Source organism: Hydra vulgaris, chromosome 03 (genome assembly GCF_038396675.1).
Source record: "Hydra vulgaris chromosome 03, alternate assembly HydraT2T_AEP".
Taxonomy (NCBI): Eukaryota; Metazoa; Cnidaria; class Hydrozoa; order Anthoathecata; family Hydridae; genus Hydra; species Hydra vulgaris.
The window spans coordinates 30,075,500-30,095,752 of record NC_088922.1 but is presented as its reverse complement, the minus strand read 5'-3'; the positions used below and the strand labels follow the sequence as shown (position 1 = coordinate 30,095,752).

At 28.4% G+C, this 20,253-nt stretch overlaps 1 protein-coding gene across 1 annotated transcript in view; it reads right to left on the bottom strand.

Moving 5' to 3' along the window:
* Positions 1-11,605, bottom strand: part of LOC100199722 (cathepsin O) — a 64,073-nt gene extending 52,468 nt beyond the window's left edge. Inside the window, exons 1-2 of the mRNA XM_065792909.1 lie at positions 11,274-11,605; positions 1,134-1,245 (exon numbers count right to left, since the gene is read on the bottom strand). Coding sequence (XP_065648981.1) covers positions 1,134-1,245; positions 11,274-11,522 — 361 coding nt within the window. The 5' untranslated portion in view covers positions 11,523-11,605. The remainder of the gene's footprint in view (positions 1-1,133; positions 1,246-11,273) is intronic.
* Between the last annotated feature and the right edge of the window lie 8,648 nt (positions 11,606-20,253).

Below are 20,253 nucleotides of genomic sequence, written 5' to 3'. Positions count from 1 at the left end.
GACCCCATAAAAATATTTTAAGGGGTCCCTCAAGACTCTAGAATATTTAATGGATCCCTAATATTTTCAAAAAAAAAATTTTTCAAAAATATATCAACCTGGTACTCAAATGAAGCGAAATTATATAAAAATTTCAAAAATAATATAGATTTCAAATATAGAATTGTTATTTTTGGTTTTATTTTATGAAAAATTACATTTTTTAACAAAAAACAAAAAAATGCATTTTTTATGTAATTTTATGACAATTTTAATAAATAAGTTAAAATTTTTCCAAATTAAATATTATTTTTGAAATTTTTATATAATTTTGCTTCATTTGAGTACCAGGTTGACATACTTTTAAAAAACTTTTTTTTTGAAAATATTAGGGACCCATTAAATATTCGAGGGTCTTGAGGGACCCCTTAAAATACTTTTTATCTAAAAAAATTTTAAATCTAGTGTTTTTGTATTAGATAGAACACATTAAGGGGGTCTCTGCATATATTTTTCAAAAATGTTGTTTTTTGGGACACCCTAATATATATATATATATATATATATATATATATATATATATATATATATATATATATATATATATATATATATATATATATATATATAATATGTGAATTAAGTTTTATATATATATATATATATATATAAAACTTAATTCACATATTAAATGATTAAATGTAAAAATAATACACAAAGATTTTTCTATTGTGAAAAAATTATCAAGATAAGGAATTCTCTACCTGATTATATTGTTTACTCGCCCACTTTGTTTTTGTTCAAATCAAATTTAAAAAAGTACAATTTTCATCACCATTGCACACTATTTTAACTAGTTGTTTTTTTTTAATTTTGGTTTTACATAAGAGTAATTTTAATATTACCTGTATTACCTTTTTTTATTTCGTATTTTTTTAAACGCAAATAAATCAGAAATAATACTATACAATTGTACATCTGTAATATTTATAAAATAGTATTAAATAATTTTTATATATTTTTTCTGTAAAATTCGAAAAAATATCTGCTCTCTAATTTCATTATAAAATAAAACAAAAACTGCATTTGCATTTAACAAATAACAAAAAAAGTTAAAAGTAAAACGTAACAATAGAAACAAAACAAAAAATTACAATTTTTGAACTCTTCAAGAGACCAATCTGAATATTGATTGATACCATATTTAGCTGTGCCATTATATAAAACTTCATAGTTATTCAACAATTGATGTCTTCCCAAGCTTTCCTATTTATTAAAAAAAGTAAATACTTAAACTTTTCGTGGATGTAATTTTGTATTTTTATCAAGACCAGTGGGTTTTTACCTGTGAAAAAGTGCAAGCAAAGCACTTAAAACACCATAGGGTGAATTCGGAGACCGCAAGGCACATGAGATGAGCAAGGCGAGATGAGAATCTTGTAAGTGTAAAAGCACAAAAATTCACAAGTGCCACTTATCTGAGCCATGTTTAGACTGGGATCATTTGCATTGTTGCAAATAAATTTATTTATTATGGAAGTCAATAATTTCCAACATCTATTTTGAAGTTAAATTTAGTGTGATGTCAGGGACTATTCTAGGAAAAAAACTTGGGCAGCGGTACCCCCGTCGCAGAAAAATTTAACGGAAATATTGTTGAATACCGTCGTTTTTTTCAACAAAAAAAAACAATATTTGTATCGCTGTCCAAAACGGTCCCTGAATGTATTTAATGGATAAGTACAACCCACTAATTTTTCCTATATTGCAAATCAAAACAACCATAAATTTAAATTCTAAACTTAACTAATAAATATACTTAATACGCTCAAAATTTACTTGCAAAAGTTAGCATTTGCAAAGTTTTTATTTATACCATATTTATTGTTAAAACTAAAAATTGTATTAAGAAGAAATTTTGAACAGATTATGGAAAAGGGAATACAATTTCTTTTTCATATTTTTATTTTATTTATAGTGATATCAAGATATTTATTAGGAATTCATTTTAAAAAGAAATCTATTTGAACAAGAGAAATTTAGTCTTCTAAAATTCTCTTGTTCAAATAATCTTGAATTTGAAATTTGAAATTTTAAAAAATTTTATAAAAATTTAAAACAATTTGCAAATAGGATTTTAGAAGACTAAAATTTCTTTTTGCAAATTTTTAATGTTCACTCAAAATAATTAGAAATTTAATTAAATGGAAACAGCAGTGACACCCATATAATAAAATTAAATAATAAACATTATAAAAATTAAAATTAATTAAAAACATTATCATCATAAAACATTAAGCTTAATAATGTTTGCAACATTATTAAGCTTAATGTTGTATGACGATAATGTTTTTTATCAATTCTAATTTAAATTTTTTTATAACTGTTTAAAGTAGTTTAAATATCGTAATATTTGCATTTTACTTTTTAAAGTATGTTAAGTATAATCAATTACTAAAAATATTATCTTAATAGTAATAAATATGTAGTAGCAATTACAAAATAAAGTAATTACAAAGACAAGTGGGGAAGGGGAATTTCAAATAAAGTGTTTAAATAATTTTCACTATTAGATTTTTTTGTATCGAGTCAAACCCAGCAGGTAGTAATAAACATTTTGCAAACAATTCAAGTTTGTAAATAGAACTCAGTTGCACTGTTCTGTTTCACAGAACATCGAATTTGGCATTCTTAATTTTAAAATTTTTACAGGTTTATGTTCTATCAATGGCCAACTTATCAACATGATGAAAGATGTAATAAATTGTTAATAACAGAGATATTTTTCAATTACCAAGACACTTAAAAAAGAGACAGCAAGTGCAAGGTTTCAAAATATATATAAAGTGAAGAAGTAATATGTTTACTAGAGCTAAAGGAAGATCTAGTGCAACATCTAATGCAACAATTTGTTAAATTTTATATATATATATATATATATATATATATATATATATATATATATATATATATATATATATGTATATATATATATATATATATATATATATATATATATATATATATATATATATATATATATATATATACACACACAACCCTCTGAATCAGGGTCGGCATTTGGCAATTGCTGACCTCATTTCTGTTTCATGTTAATCCCTTTGTGTCAGTTTTTTTTGCCGGCCTAATGCCAAGCTCTAACAGTTTGAGGTCAGCAATATATGGCTGACCTCATTTTTCCTAATTCCGAGAGTTGTATATATATAGACCAATAGATAAACAGGTACGCACAAATCGTAATTTACGGAACCAATTTTTATGCTAATAATATGATCAGTACTTTGCAAATTTATGAAAATTATTTGTATTGTTTTAATTTATTTTGACTTTTATTGACCACAGCTCTTTAGATAATTAAAAACGAGCTTAAAAACCAACAAAAGACTTAACAGGCTAAACTATAAAAAAAAAAAAGAAATCTTAACAAAAGAGAAATTAAAACCAATAACTCTAAAAATAAATCAACTAATATAAATCTGAAAAACTAAAACTCTAATAAAAAATTATTTTTAATTATTTATTTAATATTCAATGATAACTTATTTAATAGCATTTCAAAACTTTATTAAAAACCATTTACCTTAGTGTAAACAAATTTTATTAGAAAGTTTACATAAAAATAATAACTTTGTTATGTTTTCCACTATTAAATTTATGGACTCTCAAAAAAAGTTTATTAAAACAATCATTTTTGTTGTTGTTTATAAAATTGATTGTACAAATTGTTTTAAAAACATTTACATTCATCGTAAAATATTCACTTTTTAACAATATAATATCTTTCGATAATTTAAATAAATGTCTTTTATGGTATACAATCTTTAAAAGCAATTTCTCGTTTTATTACCTTATACTTTATTTAGTGTATTTTTAAAACATTTTCAAAAACCTAACAAGCAGTGGTTAAGTTGTTGCAAAATATAAATAAATGTGTATAGAGGAATAGAGTGTGATCGCACGCCTTTTCTGTCCACGACTGATTATAATGTTAACAATTGTTAACCATTTACAATATTTCATCGATTCACTTTTCCTAAATTAAATTATATTTTATGAACTGTTTTTACATACTTTTTAAAGAAATTTTTTAAGAAAAGGGTCCGAAAAACAAAAGTGGTGTGTTTCGTGGTGCAGTGAAGAATTATTTAGCTGTTAACTTCACTTTGCATGACAAAATAAACACATTCTGAATAAAAATTGACATGTAATCTTTTTATTTCTTACTAATAGTGAGTCAATTGTTAAAACTCCTAAACAAGTCAATGAGATATTTAACTTAAGCACTAATAAATATCAACTCGATAATGTTCTTAATGTTTCAAAAAAATGGGTTAGCAACTATGTATGAAGTTATTCAAAGTTCACTGAATTTTGTAATAAACCCTTTGTGAACCATTCAAAAAGTATCTCAATGACATAGTCAATGTACCTTAATCAATGTAATTCATCAATTCCTGTTTCTGAGTATTCTGTTTTATCAACCAATAAACAAATTGCTATTTTACCTTTCTTTAATAGCAAACCTTTCTCTTCTTTAAATACTACAAAAAATGAAACAAGAAAGCATGCATGAGAAGAACTCACCCCTATGAAAAAAAAAATCCTCAAAAAGTTATCATACTTATCTTCTCAGTTAGTAAGCTCAACCAAAGATCACTGGGAAAAAATAGCACAAGTAAAACCGAAATTAAATAGCATGTCATATAAGTTAAAAGTACTCAGGCAAAATATCAAAAGAAAAGAAAACATCTCAGCTTTAAAAGCAGAAGTTAGAACTAAAACAACAAATGAAATCAAATCATTACAAAAGGATAATTGGCAACCTTAAAGCAAAAACAAAGACATTAAAAGTAAAAGAAAAATTTAATGCAAATAAAAGTAAAACATAATACTGACATGAAGGCAAATAAAAGTTTATTGCTCAATTAAAAAATGATATGAACCAGATGAAAAAGGGGAAAATACCAAATGCTAATTTGTCAGAAGATAAAAAGACCTACCCTTTACAAATAAGGATGATAATTTATAGCATGTTATTAGCTTATGTTCCGAAAAGTAATATCGGATTCCTAAATCAAAAAATTGGGCAATATTTAGGCGTTAAATTTACTGATATTCTTCATCCTTATACTGTTGAGCAAATGACTCGTGAACTTGGAACTATAGCGGAACTGCAATCAGCAGAATGGGCTGTCTGTAATTCTTATCTTACCCATAGACTCAATGCAACAACACAAGAGGGTGTTCATATTAACACCGTTCACGTTACATCTATAAACAACTGTCAGGTCATTGCTCTAGACAAATTACCGGGTGGAACAGCAATTGGTTATAAAAGCCATATATGTAGTGCAGTTGATCATTTAGCTCTTACGTATTGAGATTTTTACTTGCTTCCCTACAATGAATGTTGTAGTTCAATAATCTCAAATATATCCAACACAATGTCTGACAGAGCGTCAGTAAACCATTTTACCATTACCAAAATATGTGATACCTGGGGCAAGAATCTGAACAAGCTAAACTGTCATTTGCACTGTCTAGACAATGCTATTTTATGTCATGAAGCCTTAAAGTGTTTAGAATTGGAACACTGCGAATTATTTGAAAATGATTGTATGGCAGTCAAAACTGTTTTAGTTGTGAACAAGATGAGATTTAAAGATGTAATAAAAACGCTGTATTATTCTAAGATATCGAAGAAACCCCCTTCACATTATTTACTTGTTTTATTTTTATGCAACATTATAAAGATTTACACTATTTGGAAAACTTCAATGGACCATGGATGACAAAATTTCATGTATCAGCTGAGGATGCAAGTTTTGATCATGTCATTGGTATCCAGGTAATAAAAGATGTTTTAAAAACAATTACTAATTGCAAATCTAATCCTGTTGCATTTTGTTTTATTTTGCAGAAGTACAGATTTTTTTAGGAAAAAACTGTTCCCAAATATTTTAAAACCAATTACAACTTTATGTTTCATTGATGACCAACTTATCAAAATGACTCTGCATGTTTAGTGATAACAAAGGAAGATGCCCAAATGCAATACTTTGTTATATATCAAGCAAATTAAGATCCAAAAAGAATAGGACTATAGATCTAGATAATCTATTGCATAAAATTGCATAGAGAAAAAGTAGTTAGGTGGTCAATTTACATGGGACAAAAAAAAGAATTAGAACAAGACTAGAACATAATACACTTTGAGTAGAGATATCTAAGAGACAGACATTTAAAAGCCAAAAAATGGATGAAAAACAAAAACGGAAGTTAGAACACGAGCTGTGTGTGTTAACTATCAGTGAAATGAAGAATTTATACAAACACTTATCTGGAAAAGCAACTTAAAAATTTAGATGATGTAATGTCTGAAAGGATTGTTATCAGAAAACTCTGTCACGAATGGTATGATACTGACTATTCTAAGTCGAGCGTGACGTCATGAGTTTATCAAAAAAGAAAAAAGTCTATGTTCAAAATTCAACTTCTAACACTGGCACTCCCAAGTTGGTCGATATTAGAAGTACAAAATAACTTTGCAGTTACAGAATAACAAGCAAAGAAAAATCTCTCCGTTGTATAAAGGTAAAGTCAAACACAAAGAAATAAAAGATTCTGTTAAATTGTGGAAAAAAAGATTATGTTAGCATTTAAAAGAAGGTCTATAAACAAAAAAAATTGCTTTTGTGTAATTTAAAGGAACTATATGTATTATACAAAGAAAAAAATCCAGAAATACAAATAAGTTACTCAAAATTTGCTTCACTTAGACCAAAGTGGTGCATTTTGCCAGGTGCAAGCGTTACACATTCAGTTTGTGTTTGTTCTTATCACCAAAATACCATATTGCTAGTAGATGCCTTAAATATTGCACTAAAGTATAAGAATTTACTTTCAAAAATTGTTTACTCAGTAGAAAAAAAAAACTGCATGCTTGCACAGCGTGATAATTGTCCTGGTAAAGAACCCCTCACTAAATATTTGCATGAGAATTTTGTAGAATACAAAGATGATTTTGAGAGACACTAAAAGCAATGGCAAACTACTGATCGTGCAACACTATTAAGTTAAACAGCAGATGTTCCAACGTTTGTTGAACTATTAGTATCTTGCTTTGAAAAGCTACAAGCTCATTCTTTTATTGCTCACTCTCAACCATAGTACCTTAACTAACTAAAATAAAATATGGATCAATCAAACATTATCATTATTGGCGACTTTGCTGAAAATTATGCTTTTGTAGTCTAAGATGAAATACAGAGCTATTATTGGAACCCCAACAATGTTCTTTACATTCATTAGTGATATACTGTTGAATAAAGGTGTATTGAAACATATTTCTTACTATTTTATATCAGATGACATTACACGTGTAACATATGTGTACAAAATATTATAACTAATCATACCAATATTATAAACAAAATTTTCCAATCTGTCCAAAAAATATTTTTATTCACTGATGGTTGCGCAGGACGGTACAGTTTTATGCCGTTTCTTTAATATAAACAATCTAGAGCATTTTTTTTTCTTAACTAAAGCTCATTCATACAATATGTAAGGCACTCTCTTCGAGTTTTTTTACTTCTACCACTACCATTTTCTACTGAAGCTGCTGCCTCTTTACATGTGATACCTAAATTACTTTATTCTTTTCTACCAAACGTTGTTCGATACAATGTTTTTTCAAATCTGTCTAAGATTATGCCTTCTTTTTTTGTCTTGCTTGAGTCACACCACACATCCATATGATTATTTTCTAATTCGGCAAATACAAATTCATATAAATACTAACATTTATATAACAATGAAAGGATATTGAATACCAGCATCTAAATAAATAGCAAACATATATGTTTATATTCATAATATGTATGCATCTTGGAAGCTTTTATTCCTTCTGGAATATAAGTTTGGAAGCTTTTATTACTTCTCTTCAATTTAAAGTCAAACCTCATTCTACTCCACAGTTTTCACCATCTTGAGCAGTTGCTTTATTAAACATTTATGATTTTTTTAATCTTTTTTACAAAAACATCTCTCTTAAGAACAAATTTCCTTTAATTATTGCAAAAAGCCAATTTAAAAAAGTTCTGCCTGATGTTAAGCTCTGTTATTCTCAGTTTACTAAACCTTGTACCTTATCTCAGATGTTAGGTTCTAGAGACTTTTGGTTAGTGTTCAATAGTGTCATTAACTAAAGTAAATCTAACATTTAATCTTTAATTCATGGGTCTGATCTTTTTACTTCTCCCTAGAATAAAGCAGAGTTATTTGCAAAGAAATCTTTCTCTAATTTGACTCTTTAATATAATGGCCATACTCTTCCTAACAGTTAAACAAACTTACCATTGTTAAACATCCAATTCTAATGCTAAAGTTAATTCTCAATTAAACACTTCTACAGTTTGTGCTCCAGAATAGATTTCCATCATAGTCTTAAAAAAGTGTTCTCTAGAACTCTCTTCAATTATTGCTAAACTTTTAAAAAGTGGTAAATAAGTGGTTCCAATTTTTCAAAACTCTAGAAAACACTTTGACCTCTTCAACTATCCTACAATTAGTTTTTACTCTGTTATTAGTTTCTTTATATAAAGATTTTGAGGTTGTTAAATTATTTCTTTTTAGCTGCAGTAGCAAAGTAATTCTTGAAGGCTTACCCTCTTCTTTATTTCAAGTAACTTTAAGGGTAGCAAAGGTTTTACCTTTGCTCTCGTATTGTTTTTTTTCTACAATAACAATCTTCATGAAATCTAAAGTGGCACTATTTACTGACGACTTAGTACTCTTCTCTTGACAAAAAGTCTTCACTTTTTGATTGCTTAGAACAAGCAGCAGATTTTTAATCTGATCTCTCTTCTGTAACAGCCTAAGGCTTGCAGTGGCTTTTGGATTTTAAGTCTGGATTTAAAGTCCACAATTTTTGTTAGACTACAAAACTCATTTATTAGCTGCAAAAAATATTGCAATATTGTTGGCATTCCTATATTGATGAATAACAACTCTCTTACTCTCAGACCAAGTCTAAAAGCACATTGTAAATGTAATTAGACCTGTTTTATCTGCCAAACTTGAGTCACTCTCCCATTGTTGTAAGGTTGCATTTCTTTCTTTTTTCTACAAATACAATCATGGTCTAAGCTCAAACGAGCTATCATCTCTATAATGATAAACCAAAACTCATTTTTGTTTGGTTTTTTTTTCAAGAAGTTGCATCCTTTTGCTATATCCTGTCCCTTCATGCTATAAAAACTTTTATTAATCTAGTTTTTTTGCTTGAACATCAAAAAAAACCTTATAACTCTTACCTATCTTAATGTTTATCTTTTTTATACAACTTACAGCTTTTTAAGTCTTCAGTTATACGTTTCCTAGTATTTTAACTTGTTTTCTATTTTAAAGTAACTCATAACTTAATAGTGGTTGCTTGCAATCTTGTTGAAAGTAAATTGTAGTTTAAAAATATATAAATGTATGCCCATATTTAATAAGTAGTAAATATAAGCATAAAATTATAATATATTAAGAATTATAAATTTTTTTCTAGACCCGGCTATCAATCCCTGCTAAATCCAATAAATTTGCCAGAGCTGGGTTTGGCGGTCCTGGCAAATTTATTGGATTAAGTCTCTTTTTTTTAGCCGGTGTCCTGGTCGCTTACTAGCAATTGGATTAGTGGTGCTGTAAAATGGTTAACAGGGCAAGAAAGTTTAAAACGATCATACAGAATCCAAATTCTCACATCAGATGCTATGTATGAATTTTGTATTAAGAAAATCAAGGTTGTTAACTTCATTTGCATAAAGAGATTGTAAGTCTACAATTGCAACGTGAAGAGCAAAAAGAAAGATCTACTGGCGTAACAACTCTACCTGGTATTTGTAGCTTTCATCAATTTATACATCTTGGAGAAATGCTGAAATAGAAGAAGTACAAGTAAAATGGCAATAATATTGTGAACTATTACAAATACAGTCAAAATAACTCAAATCTTCAATACCTTTGAAAATCTTGTATATTTAAGTAACTTTTTAAATTACGATTAACTTATTTCTATTTTAATTACAAATATTTTTTGGGGATTTCTTGAAAAAGTGATATATCTTTGAAGTTAATGTTCTATATGTTTCAGTTTTTTTTCCAGTTAGATTTTTGGTGCCTAGTAAGATTTTAAGCAGCTGAAAATATTATTAGCAAAAAAAAAAATTTGGCAGGGTGTTTTTAGATAATGGGCCCCAAAGTTGGTTTATAGAAACTAGTTGTTTTATTAACTTTTGAGTATGTTTCTTTAATATGTCAGCATTTTAAGTACATTTATCGAATTCAGCATCATAAAAACATTATATATGTTTATTTTCATATTTTTGTCATTTTTATTTCTTATTTTTTTAAGAAATTTTTTCAGAATCTTATCAAAACCGGGTCATTTTGGGAAACCAGGTCAATATTAAAACTGCAGTATCTTGAGTGGTTACTCAACATTTTTAGCTGAAATTTTGCATACAGTATTTTTTTATAAATAAGAATAATGTGTCAAAATATAACACAAAAAGAAGACACATGGTTCAATGGACTGATTTGATGTGGAATTACCCAAGAATGAAATTTTGATAGGGTGTGTTAAACTTTACCCACAACCCAAAACCCAATTTTAAGATAAACCTGTAATATTGGCTAGTGATGTGGAGTAAAATAATAACAACTTGTTATACATAAATATTACAAATTTCATTAAAAAAAACATTTTTTGATACCAAATTATAGATATTTGTATAAGAATTGACAAATTTATAACAATTTATGTAAAAAAAAAATTTTTTTTGACAGTTTTATCAAGAAATCCATATATTGAAAACTTGCTACTAAAAACGTCATAACTTTTTATAGAATTGTCTGATTTTCATAATTTTTTCACCCTTAAAATACTGTATTTGAGAACTTTTTAATGATAAATATCATATTAGTATTTAATCAATTTTAAAAAAATCAGTCCACGTACCTAAAATAAAGGAAGATAAATTGACTGATAAATACAGATACAATAAGATCAGAGAGTTCAAAAAACCAAATGCAAATGTTAAAAAATGGAAAAAAGAGAAAAAGAGAAAAAGAAAATTTTGAACAAGAGTCCTTTCAACAAATTTGAAGATTTATATAAACTGTCTACAAAGAAACTTGATGATTTAGAATATGTCAAATAGAATAGAGTTAATATCATCTAATCAAGCTTTAGATCTATTTACATAGAGTAAATATATATTTACCTTAAATATATTTAGTCTTTTCTTCCATTTTTTTGTATCAGAAGCATAAGGACGATTTAGCAATGTAACATATTTACTAAACAATAACGAATGAGCATCTTCGATGTTCTTCTTAGTTTTTAATTGACGTCCAGCTTCTTGCAAAACTTTGAGTTCTTTTTTTAAAATGTTGATTTCATTTTTTTCACCTAACAAATATTTAGTTAAGGTGCAGTCAAAAAATATAAATAACAAGCACAAGGACTTCATAGTTTTTTCAGATAAATTGGCTTATTATAGTTGACATAGACATTTTACGGTTTATTATGGACTTATTATTTTAGTAATGACAATTTCGCAGAAGACAAATTTTTAAAAATAAAGTTAATTCGCGGTAAGAAAAAAACCGTTTAACCCGAACTTTTGTTACCTCGAGCTTTTTTATTATGTTGCTAAATTTTTTTCAATGTTATCTTTTGAGCGTACAGCGTGATGCAGTAACTTCTTTAACTAAAACATTTTTCACGTTTTTGTTAGTATAATGGTGTATGTTTAAATTTTACACTTTAGCATTGAATAAAGAAAAGTTGACTTCACTCAAACTAATATCTCATAGCAGCCAAGGTTCTATTTAATCTAAAAGTCTAAAAGAGAAAGAGAATCATTAGAATCTGATCCCGCTTCTCTAAACGATCAAAAAGATAATACTTTTCCTCAAAACAGCAGTATAAAGTTGAGTTGTCAGCAAATAGAGCCACTTTATATGCAAGGTTGTTAGTAAGATCATTAATTTAGATGAGAATCAAAACAGAACCAAGGATAAAACCTTGAAAAGAACCCCAGAACCTACAGGAAATGAAGAACATTGGAAAATAGAACCCCAGAACTTACTGGAAATGAAGAAGAGTGGAAAATAGAACCCCAGAACTTACTGGAAATGAAGAAGAATGTTGGCCCTCGATGATGATTTTAAAATGAGGTTAGAAAGAAATGATTTGATAATCTCAAAAACTTTCCCAGATATACCAAATGAGCCAAAGATATAGAGAAGACTAGCATGCCAAACTTTATCGAAAGATTTAATTGTGTCAAAAACAATAACCCTTGACTCACTGGCTTTATATAATATATTGTAGAATTGTTTAGTCACAGCAGTTAGCGAGTCAGCCATTGAACAAGATAATCGAAAACCGTATTGGTTGTCTGAAAGAAAGTTATTTGACTCAAAATTGGATGTAAGAAATTTGTTGATCAAAGGCCTAAAGACCTTGCTAATGATAGAGAAAAGACTGATTGGACGATAGTTGGAGGGGTCAGAATGTACTCCAGAGTTGTTAAAAATTGGAACAGATGCCATTTTCCAGCAGAAATACAAGATTCAGTTAAACGCTAAAATAAGTTTAAGGTTCAGTTAAGCACTAAATAATTTTGAGAGATTTGAAGAAAGTTCTGGAGAGCTTGTTTGTAAGACGATGACAAGAATGTTGTCTAGATCACAAGCTGTAAAAGAGCTTAATTGAGACTTTAGCAACGGAAGCCAGAGTGATTTAAAATTTAAAAATTAAATCGGTTTAAAGTTAAACCGATTTAATTTTTGTCTGACAAAAATTAAATCGGTTTAACTGGAATGACAGGAATAGTATGGCCATAAATTCAATATTTGAATAAGAAGAAAAGTTCTATGCTAAAAGTTCTGTCTTATCCTTGAGAGAGGTAATAGTTAGACTTACCTTTTTTGCATTAATATCTTACAATTAAAAATTGACGTTTATTCCCAAGAGGGTTGTTCTTTAGAAAAATATTTTAAAAAATTACCATTAGATATAGCAGCTGCTCAAGAAAGTGAAAATTATAGAGTAAAATGAAGTTTTTCTTGAAACTGATGAAAAGGTATACAAAGTTTCCATACCTGACTGGATCCAGGAGGTTACAAAGGAGACGCGTTTATTAGCGGAGAAAGAACTTCCTAATCAAATGCTCATTCGTGGTGCTCTGTAATAAGACCGATAAGTATTCTGTGAGTACCTTAATAACAAAAAAAAAATAACAAAAAATATCCAGTAAGTGGAAGTGTTGTAGTGATTTTGCGTGCTGCTTTGATAATAGAAGAAGAAAGTTTTATTTCCTCTAAAGCTTACCAATTACTCGGCAGGTTATGAGCAAGTTTGTCAGATTTAAACTGTATTTTTGAATTTCATTTTATTCTATTCCCTTATTTTGGATAGACTCTTAAATATATTGCTAGATTTTTTTGCTCTTTCCATTCTTTTAAGGATTTTCATTTTGGGAGTTTTTCGCTTCTTCATTCGTACTGTCGGTACAAAAGATTCCGTCAATTGCTTATAATTTAAAAACTCAAACGTGTGAGAATTTGAGTGCTTTTGCACCAACCAAAGTTATTTTTTTGTGTGAGTGATTAATAAGTTAATTATATTTGTGTGTGCGTGCGTGTGTGTGTGTGTGTGTGTGTGTGTGTGTGTGTGTGTGTGTGTGTGTGTGTGTGTGTGTGTGTGATTCTACACTTGTTGAGGAGCCGGTAACGCAGGGGTTAGCGCTCTTGCCTCAGAAGCTAGAGATCCATAGTATAACGTCACCTCTCGACAAGCTTTATAAAATCGGTAAAGAGGTATGAACTTCCTTTCAAATGGTCTTCCACGGTGCTCTGTGATAAGATTGTAAAGACTTCTTGGGGCACCTAAAAATAGTTTGAAAAAAAAATGAGGTGCTCCCTGAAGTCCTTACGGTCTTATCACAGAGCATCTTCATCAACTTATTGAATTTTTTTTTCATTTTTATTTCGGTGCCTCAAGAAGTCCTTACGGTCTAATCACAGAGCACCGCGGATGAACATTTAATTGGAAGTTCACGCCTCCTTCCTAACTGATGTCGCAAAACCTGCCCAGAGATAGGGTTTTGGAATTGAAATTTTTAATTTGAAATTGGAATAGAGAATAAATAAAACATTTTTTTTTTGCCAAATTTGAAAACATTTAAAACCATCTTACCAATCTCAGTTACTTTTACTGAAGTTTCACATTTTAAAATTTTAATCAAAGTAAACAAAGCCAAAAATATTAGTATATTAATTTTCATATTTTTTTAGAAGTTAAAAAAAAATTTTAATCTAAAAAATTAATCAAAAATAGTATTTGCTGTTCTTCGTAAAGAAAGCATTGGTAGCAGAAATCTGAAAAGACCACTGCACAAAAAAATAAATTACTCATCAAGGTTTTTCTTTTTTCCATATATTCTTTAAAGGTTTTAGCAAAAGTAGACTTTTAAAATCACCTTTGCTTAACTGTTTCTTTAACATCTGCAAGACATAGACAGAGTGATCTGACGTGAGTTCCTTTAAACTGAAAGTTTTGAGTTTTATTATTACTAAAATTTTAAGATTAAATCAATAAAATTTTAAAATCAAATCAATAATTTGATTTTAAAATTATTATTTTTATTAAATATTTTTGTTTAATAATGATAAAAGTTGAAGAAGTAATAAAGAGTTTCATACAGTTTTAAAACAAATTAAGTCAGTAAATTAAATTAATTTGTTGATTATTATATATAAGACATAAAAAGATTGGTCGAATTTTTAATGTGGTTGCACAACCGCATCAACCGCAAATCTATTTCAATTAATACAAACCAATGATATCTCAGTTTACTTAAGATGATACCACAGGGAAAAAGCCAATTTTAGTATCAAAAATCAAAATAATTTTATATTTAATGTTAATTGGTGCAAAACTTAATGCTTTTTTTAAAGTATTTTGCATTCTATTGCGGTTATTTATGAAAATGAGGAATTTTCAACGGTGCAAGAAAAAAAGTCGGAAGTAAAAGACTTGCGGGCTTCAGTACATACATTTACTGACTTAAGGAGAACTCACAAAAGAACGCTGTTATATTGACAGAAGGTTTAGGCTGGGGCAGTGGTGGAAATGGGAGAAATTTTCTGCTCTTTATTTCCGTATTTTACCCGGTAAATAAAAGTTTGTGAATAAATAAAGTCAAATAATTTTAAAGATAATGTAGAAACATTTAAAAAACCTACGAATCCACTAACTGAAAAGATCTTATCAATTTTAAGTATGGCGGTAACACTCTAACAAATAAAAAAAATTATGAAAGAAATGCTGGATGATTTTAAAAAGGAAATTGAAGTTATATTTCAAAACCAAGAAAAAACTGTAATTGCTATTGTTAGTGCAAACACAAAAATACTCATCGAAAGAATGGATAAACTTGAGACAAATATCATTACAAATGCAAATAAAATCAAAAAAAATTGAAAAAGAAGCTTGAAGAAATAAAAGAAAGTTTAAACTTCAACGAACACGTAACGAAACTTCAACGAACACGTAATTGATAAAAAGATTAAAAATAACATCAAACATTTATTTAACAAAATCGATAACAAACAATTAGAGAAAGAAAGAATTAATAATGAATTTTTAAACGAAAAAATCCGTAAGAGGTAATTTAAGAATTGATGGAATATGAGAAGACGAAGTCAAATCTTGGGAGGCAACCGAAGAAAAGGTTCATTCATTTTTTCTACGAAAACTGGGTTTAAAGGGCATTGAAATTGAACGTGCACATCGCAACTCGTCTCAGAAGAACAAACGTTTATGTAAATGAAGATTTTTCTCGCGAAACGGTTGCAATCAGAAGAAAATTGTTTGCGGAAGTGAAAGAAGGACGTTTAAGGTGGTTATCCAAGAAATAAATCTTGATTTTTATTTTTTTTAAAAAAAAAAAAACCTTTTTCATGAGCAGAATTTTATCCTCTTTAAAATGGTATATAGATCATATATGTTCAGTTTATATAAAGTTTTTTTTCTCATTTCTATATAGTGGTATATAATGTTTTTTTTCGCATTGTTGTTTTTCACGTTTTTCTTCATTTGTAACTTCAATTGAAATGTCAAATATCTTGGGTTTATCTCCTCAGATAATCCTCAACTCCGTATCGAACGTAATGTCTTGTAACGTTTCTTAGGTTTTATGGTTTTTAATAAACTTAAAGTCATCGGTTGAATGAATATCTTACGCTTTAAGCAACGTAAAATATATTATTTATTAGATTTTTATGAATGTATATTGAGGTGTAATGACTTATTTGTATTTTTTATTACTTCTAACTCTTTTAGACATAAATATATAGCAATGACCAATGGAAATAAGCAAACTAATGCAAGAAAAGTTAAAAGAAAGGCTCCTCCCAATCGGTTTAGGAAACAGGAAAAAATTGATCTTTCTGCCAAAACAAACAGTTTAAATACAATAAGCATGTGTTCTAGTGCAAAAAAATTATATATGGGTATTCAGATTCATTTGGAGTGTCGTGATATGTATGACTATAATATCCTTGTTAACTTTTCTGTTCTCAAAAATATTTTTTTGGAAATAGCTCGTCCAAAATGTCATATACTAACCATTGAGCTATTTGATAACACACAAAAAAGAATGGGATTTTCACATAATCTCGAGTTCAAATGTAGATCTTGTAGTCTTACTGTTTACTCATCTAAAGAATGTGTAAAGAATAGCAGTAATACCATTGGAAGAAATATATTTAAAGCAAATGCAAGAGTGGTGATTTCTTTTCGAGACACTGGTTGAGGTCATTCAAGTTTAAACACATTTACTCAATGCATGAACATGTATGGTTTAGCCAAAAACGCTTTTGATAACCTAAATTCAAATGAGATATATAATGCATATAATGATGCAGCTTTAAAAAGCATGAAAAAAGCTGCAGACGATCTTCAAGATTCTTCCGATGGTCAGACACAACAACGTATAAAAATAGACGGAGCCTGGCAGAAAAGAAGCCATTCATCTCTAATGGATTTGTTACTGATATCATCGAAGATAAAGTCGTACATGTACAAACTTTTTCCAAATATTGTAAGGGTTGCCTTATGTGGGAGAAACAATAAGGGTTATGAAAGATGGGAAGCAGAACATGTATGCAATATTAATCAAGTTAAGTCATCTGAAGCTATGGAGGAAGCTGGTGCTGTTAAAATCTTCGAACGTTCTGTGGAAAAGAACAACTTAATTTACAGAGAATACTTAGGAGATGGAGATTCTTTGTCTTTTAAAGAAGTCATAGCAGCAAACCCCTATAAAGACTTTGGTATAACACCTCTCAAATTGAAATGTATTGGGCATGTTCAGAAACGCTTAGGTACTAGTCTTAGAAACCTTATGAAATCACATAAAGGTACAAAGAATCCCATATAAAGAAATGGGAAGTTGACTGAAAAAACAATTAACTCTATGCAAACCTATTATGGAAAAGCTATAAGAAACAACTTAGACAATGTCTATGCTATAAAAAAAGCAATCGGCTCAATGTTGTTTCACTGTACTGCTTTACCGATGAGAACCAGCGGCATGGAATGTGTCCACGCGATGACACTTCATAGTGTAAATGGCAGTTAGATAAGACTAACAAGACAAAAACATTCAAAAACACCATAAGTTTACCAATGTCCATTCATTGCCTTTTAAAACCAATCTTTGTAAGTTTATCAGAAGATAAATAATTGAACAAATGCGTTCACGGCCAAACTCAAAACACTTATGAATCGTGTTTTGAAATATTGTATTTTTTTGTCTCGTTTTAGCGATAAAATAGAGTAATCGAGGCAAAAAAAAGTTTGGTGTCTTTAAAATATTTTTTTAGTCAAGGCCATTTATATATTCCAAAAATTGGTTATTTAAATTCACAGGGTCAAAAAAAAGTTGGTTTCTTGGGTTACCAACTTTTTTGAAAACAGTGAGAATGTTTCGGTTCGATACGATAAAATCATTTCTTTTAAAAATAATATTTTTAAAAACGCTCCTAACAAATAATCGAATTACTCATTCTTAAAAAGAAAGCTTACGTAACCTAATTTTAACAACCACGGCTTAATTAAATGATTTTGAATCCATTACTTTTAATTTTTTCGAAGTAAACCGCTTTTCCTCTGATGAAAACATAGACCCAGATAATAATTTTTTTTTGCGGATTTACGGATTGTGCTTATTTTTATCCGAAAGAATTTGAAGTTTTTCTTTTCAGAACACAAATAAAAAAAGTTCAAATCAAATTAGAATTCTCCACCTCAATATAAGTAGTTTAAATCGGAGTTTTGAAAAACTTTTAGATTTTTTAGAAGAAACAAAAAATCTCTTTAATATCATTTGTTTAACTGAAACATGGGTTACATTAAACGATTTTGACAATGATTTTAATATTCCTCATTTTAAAATAATCTCACAAGAAAAAAAAAGGAATAAACGGGGTTGAGGACTTCTAATTTATGTTCATCAAAATATCTTTTATAATATGAAATGATATATTAAAAATAACTAGATCTAGTCTAACTTCCGCGTATTTTTTGAAGCAAAAATCGGCCATTATGCAATTTAAAAAAATAGGAAATCACGGTTGTTTGGATCGGTTGTGTCTAGATCATATTCCACTCGCAACGATTATTTTTATATGGAGTATTTTGCCGAACAATATTTAAATTTTTTGCCGCAACAACACACGTGCATAATTTGATTTGTTATTTCAAGTGCATATTTACGTTGTCTTTTTTTCATTTAGTTTATTACATTCACATTGGGTTACTTTAGTCATTCATGGATGTAATATTTCTAAAAGGTAAATTTATGCTCATAATTTTTATTATGTATAAATTAGGCTCATAATTATATATAATAAATATATATATATATATATATATATATATATATATATATATATATATATATATATATTTATATACATATGTATCCATCTAATCCGCGTGACGTCACGCCAAATTGCGAAATAAATTAACCATCTTGAATGGAGGGAAAACAAACATAATTATCAAATAGCGTTACAACTGTTTTTTATGACAAAAAGATGCCAAGGAGTTGTTGTGTTGTAGGTTGCACAAATAATTGTAAAAAAAACAAAGAACTTAAATTTTATCGCATTCCTAAGAATGAAACGGTTAGAAGAAAATGGTTAAATGCGATAAATCGTGCTGCAGATAGCACTTCGTCGAGCAAACTGTGGTCTCCTAAATCTTCGAATGTTTATGTTTGTTCAGCACACTTTATTACTGGTAAACAGCATTTCTCAAACTTTTTGTTTTATACACTAAGTAAATTTCAATAAATACAACTTGTTTAAAAATTTTAGGTGAAAGAGAACTCTTTGAGAAACATCCGGTTGTTACTAATTCTCTCAAAATAAACATATTCCAAAAAATATCACATTTATTTAACACAGATTCGATAAAACTGCTGTCAGGTTCAATACGTAAAACTATAAACTCACTGTGTCCATACCATAAAATCACAATAACTAACTCCAGTAACTCTCATTTCAAGCTGAACCTGGAAAAAATATTTGTGCTGTTTTTGTAAAAAATATTTCCCATCTGTATTTACACCAACATAAAAAACATCTTTCATTATTTCTTCCTTCAAAGATTTATCTTTTAAAATATAAGGACATTTAATTTCCAAAACACCATCCCCACAACAAGTGCAATAAACAGAAGCATCAGGCTGCATACCATGGTTTTTCATAGTCTATACAAAGTCCTAATTTTTCAACTTTCAAATTTTGATGGACAGCAATCTCAGAAAGTGGCACAGATTTATGAGATTTATTGTAGTCTGAATAAATTTGTGCATATAAAGTCAATGCATTTTTTTCATTTTCTCGCCCCCAAACTATCGGAGGACTTTTTATTATTATATTCTTTTAAGAACAAATATTTAAAATTAATGATTTAGGTGGTGTTTCAACTCTAGCATGATAAACTTGATACAAAGTAGAACCAATTATTCGGCCTACTCGTACGCGATACCAAGAATCACACAATGATTGATTTCAAGTTGCTTCTTCAACATAGACGATGTTATCAGAATTGATTTTAAAACTTTTTTTCTCTTCATAATAGGAACTTAACTGCTCTTATTTCTTTCTCATCCTGGGAAT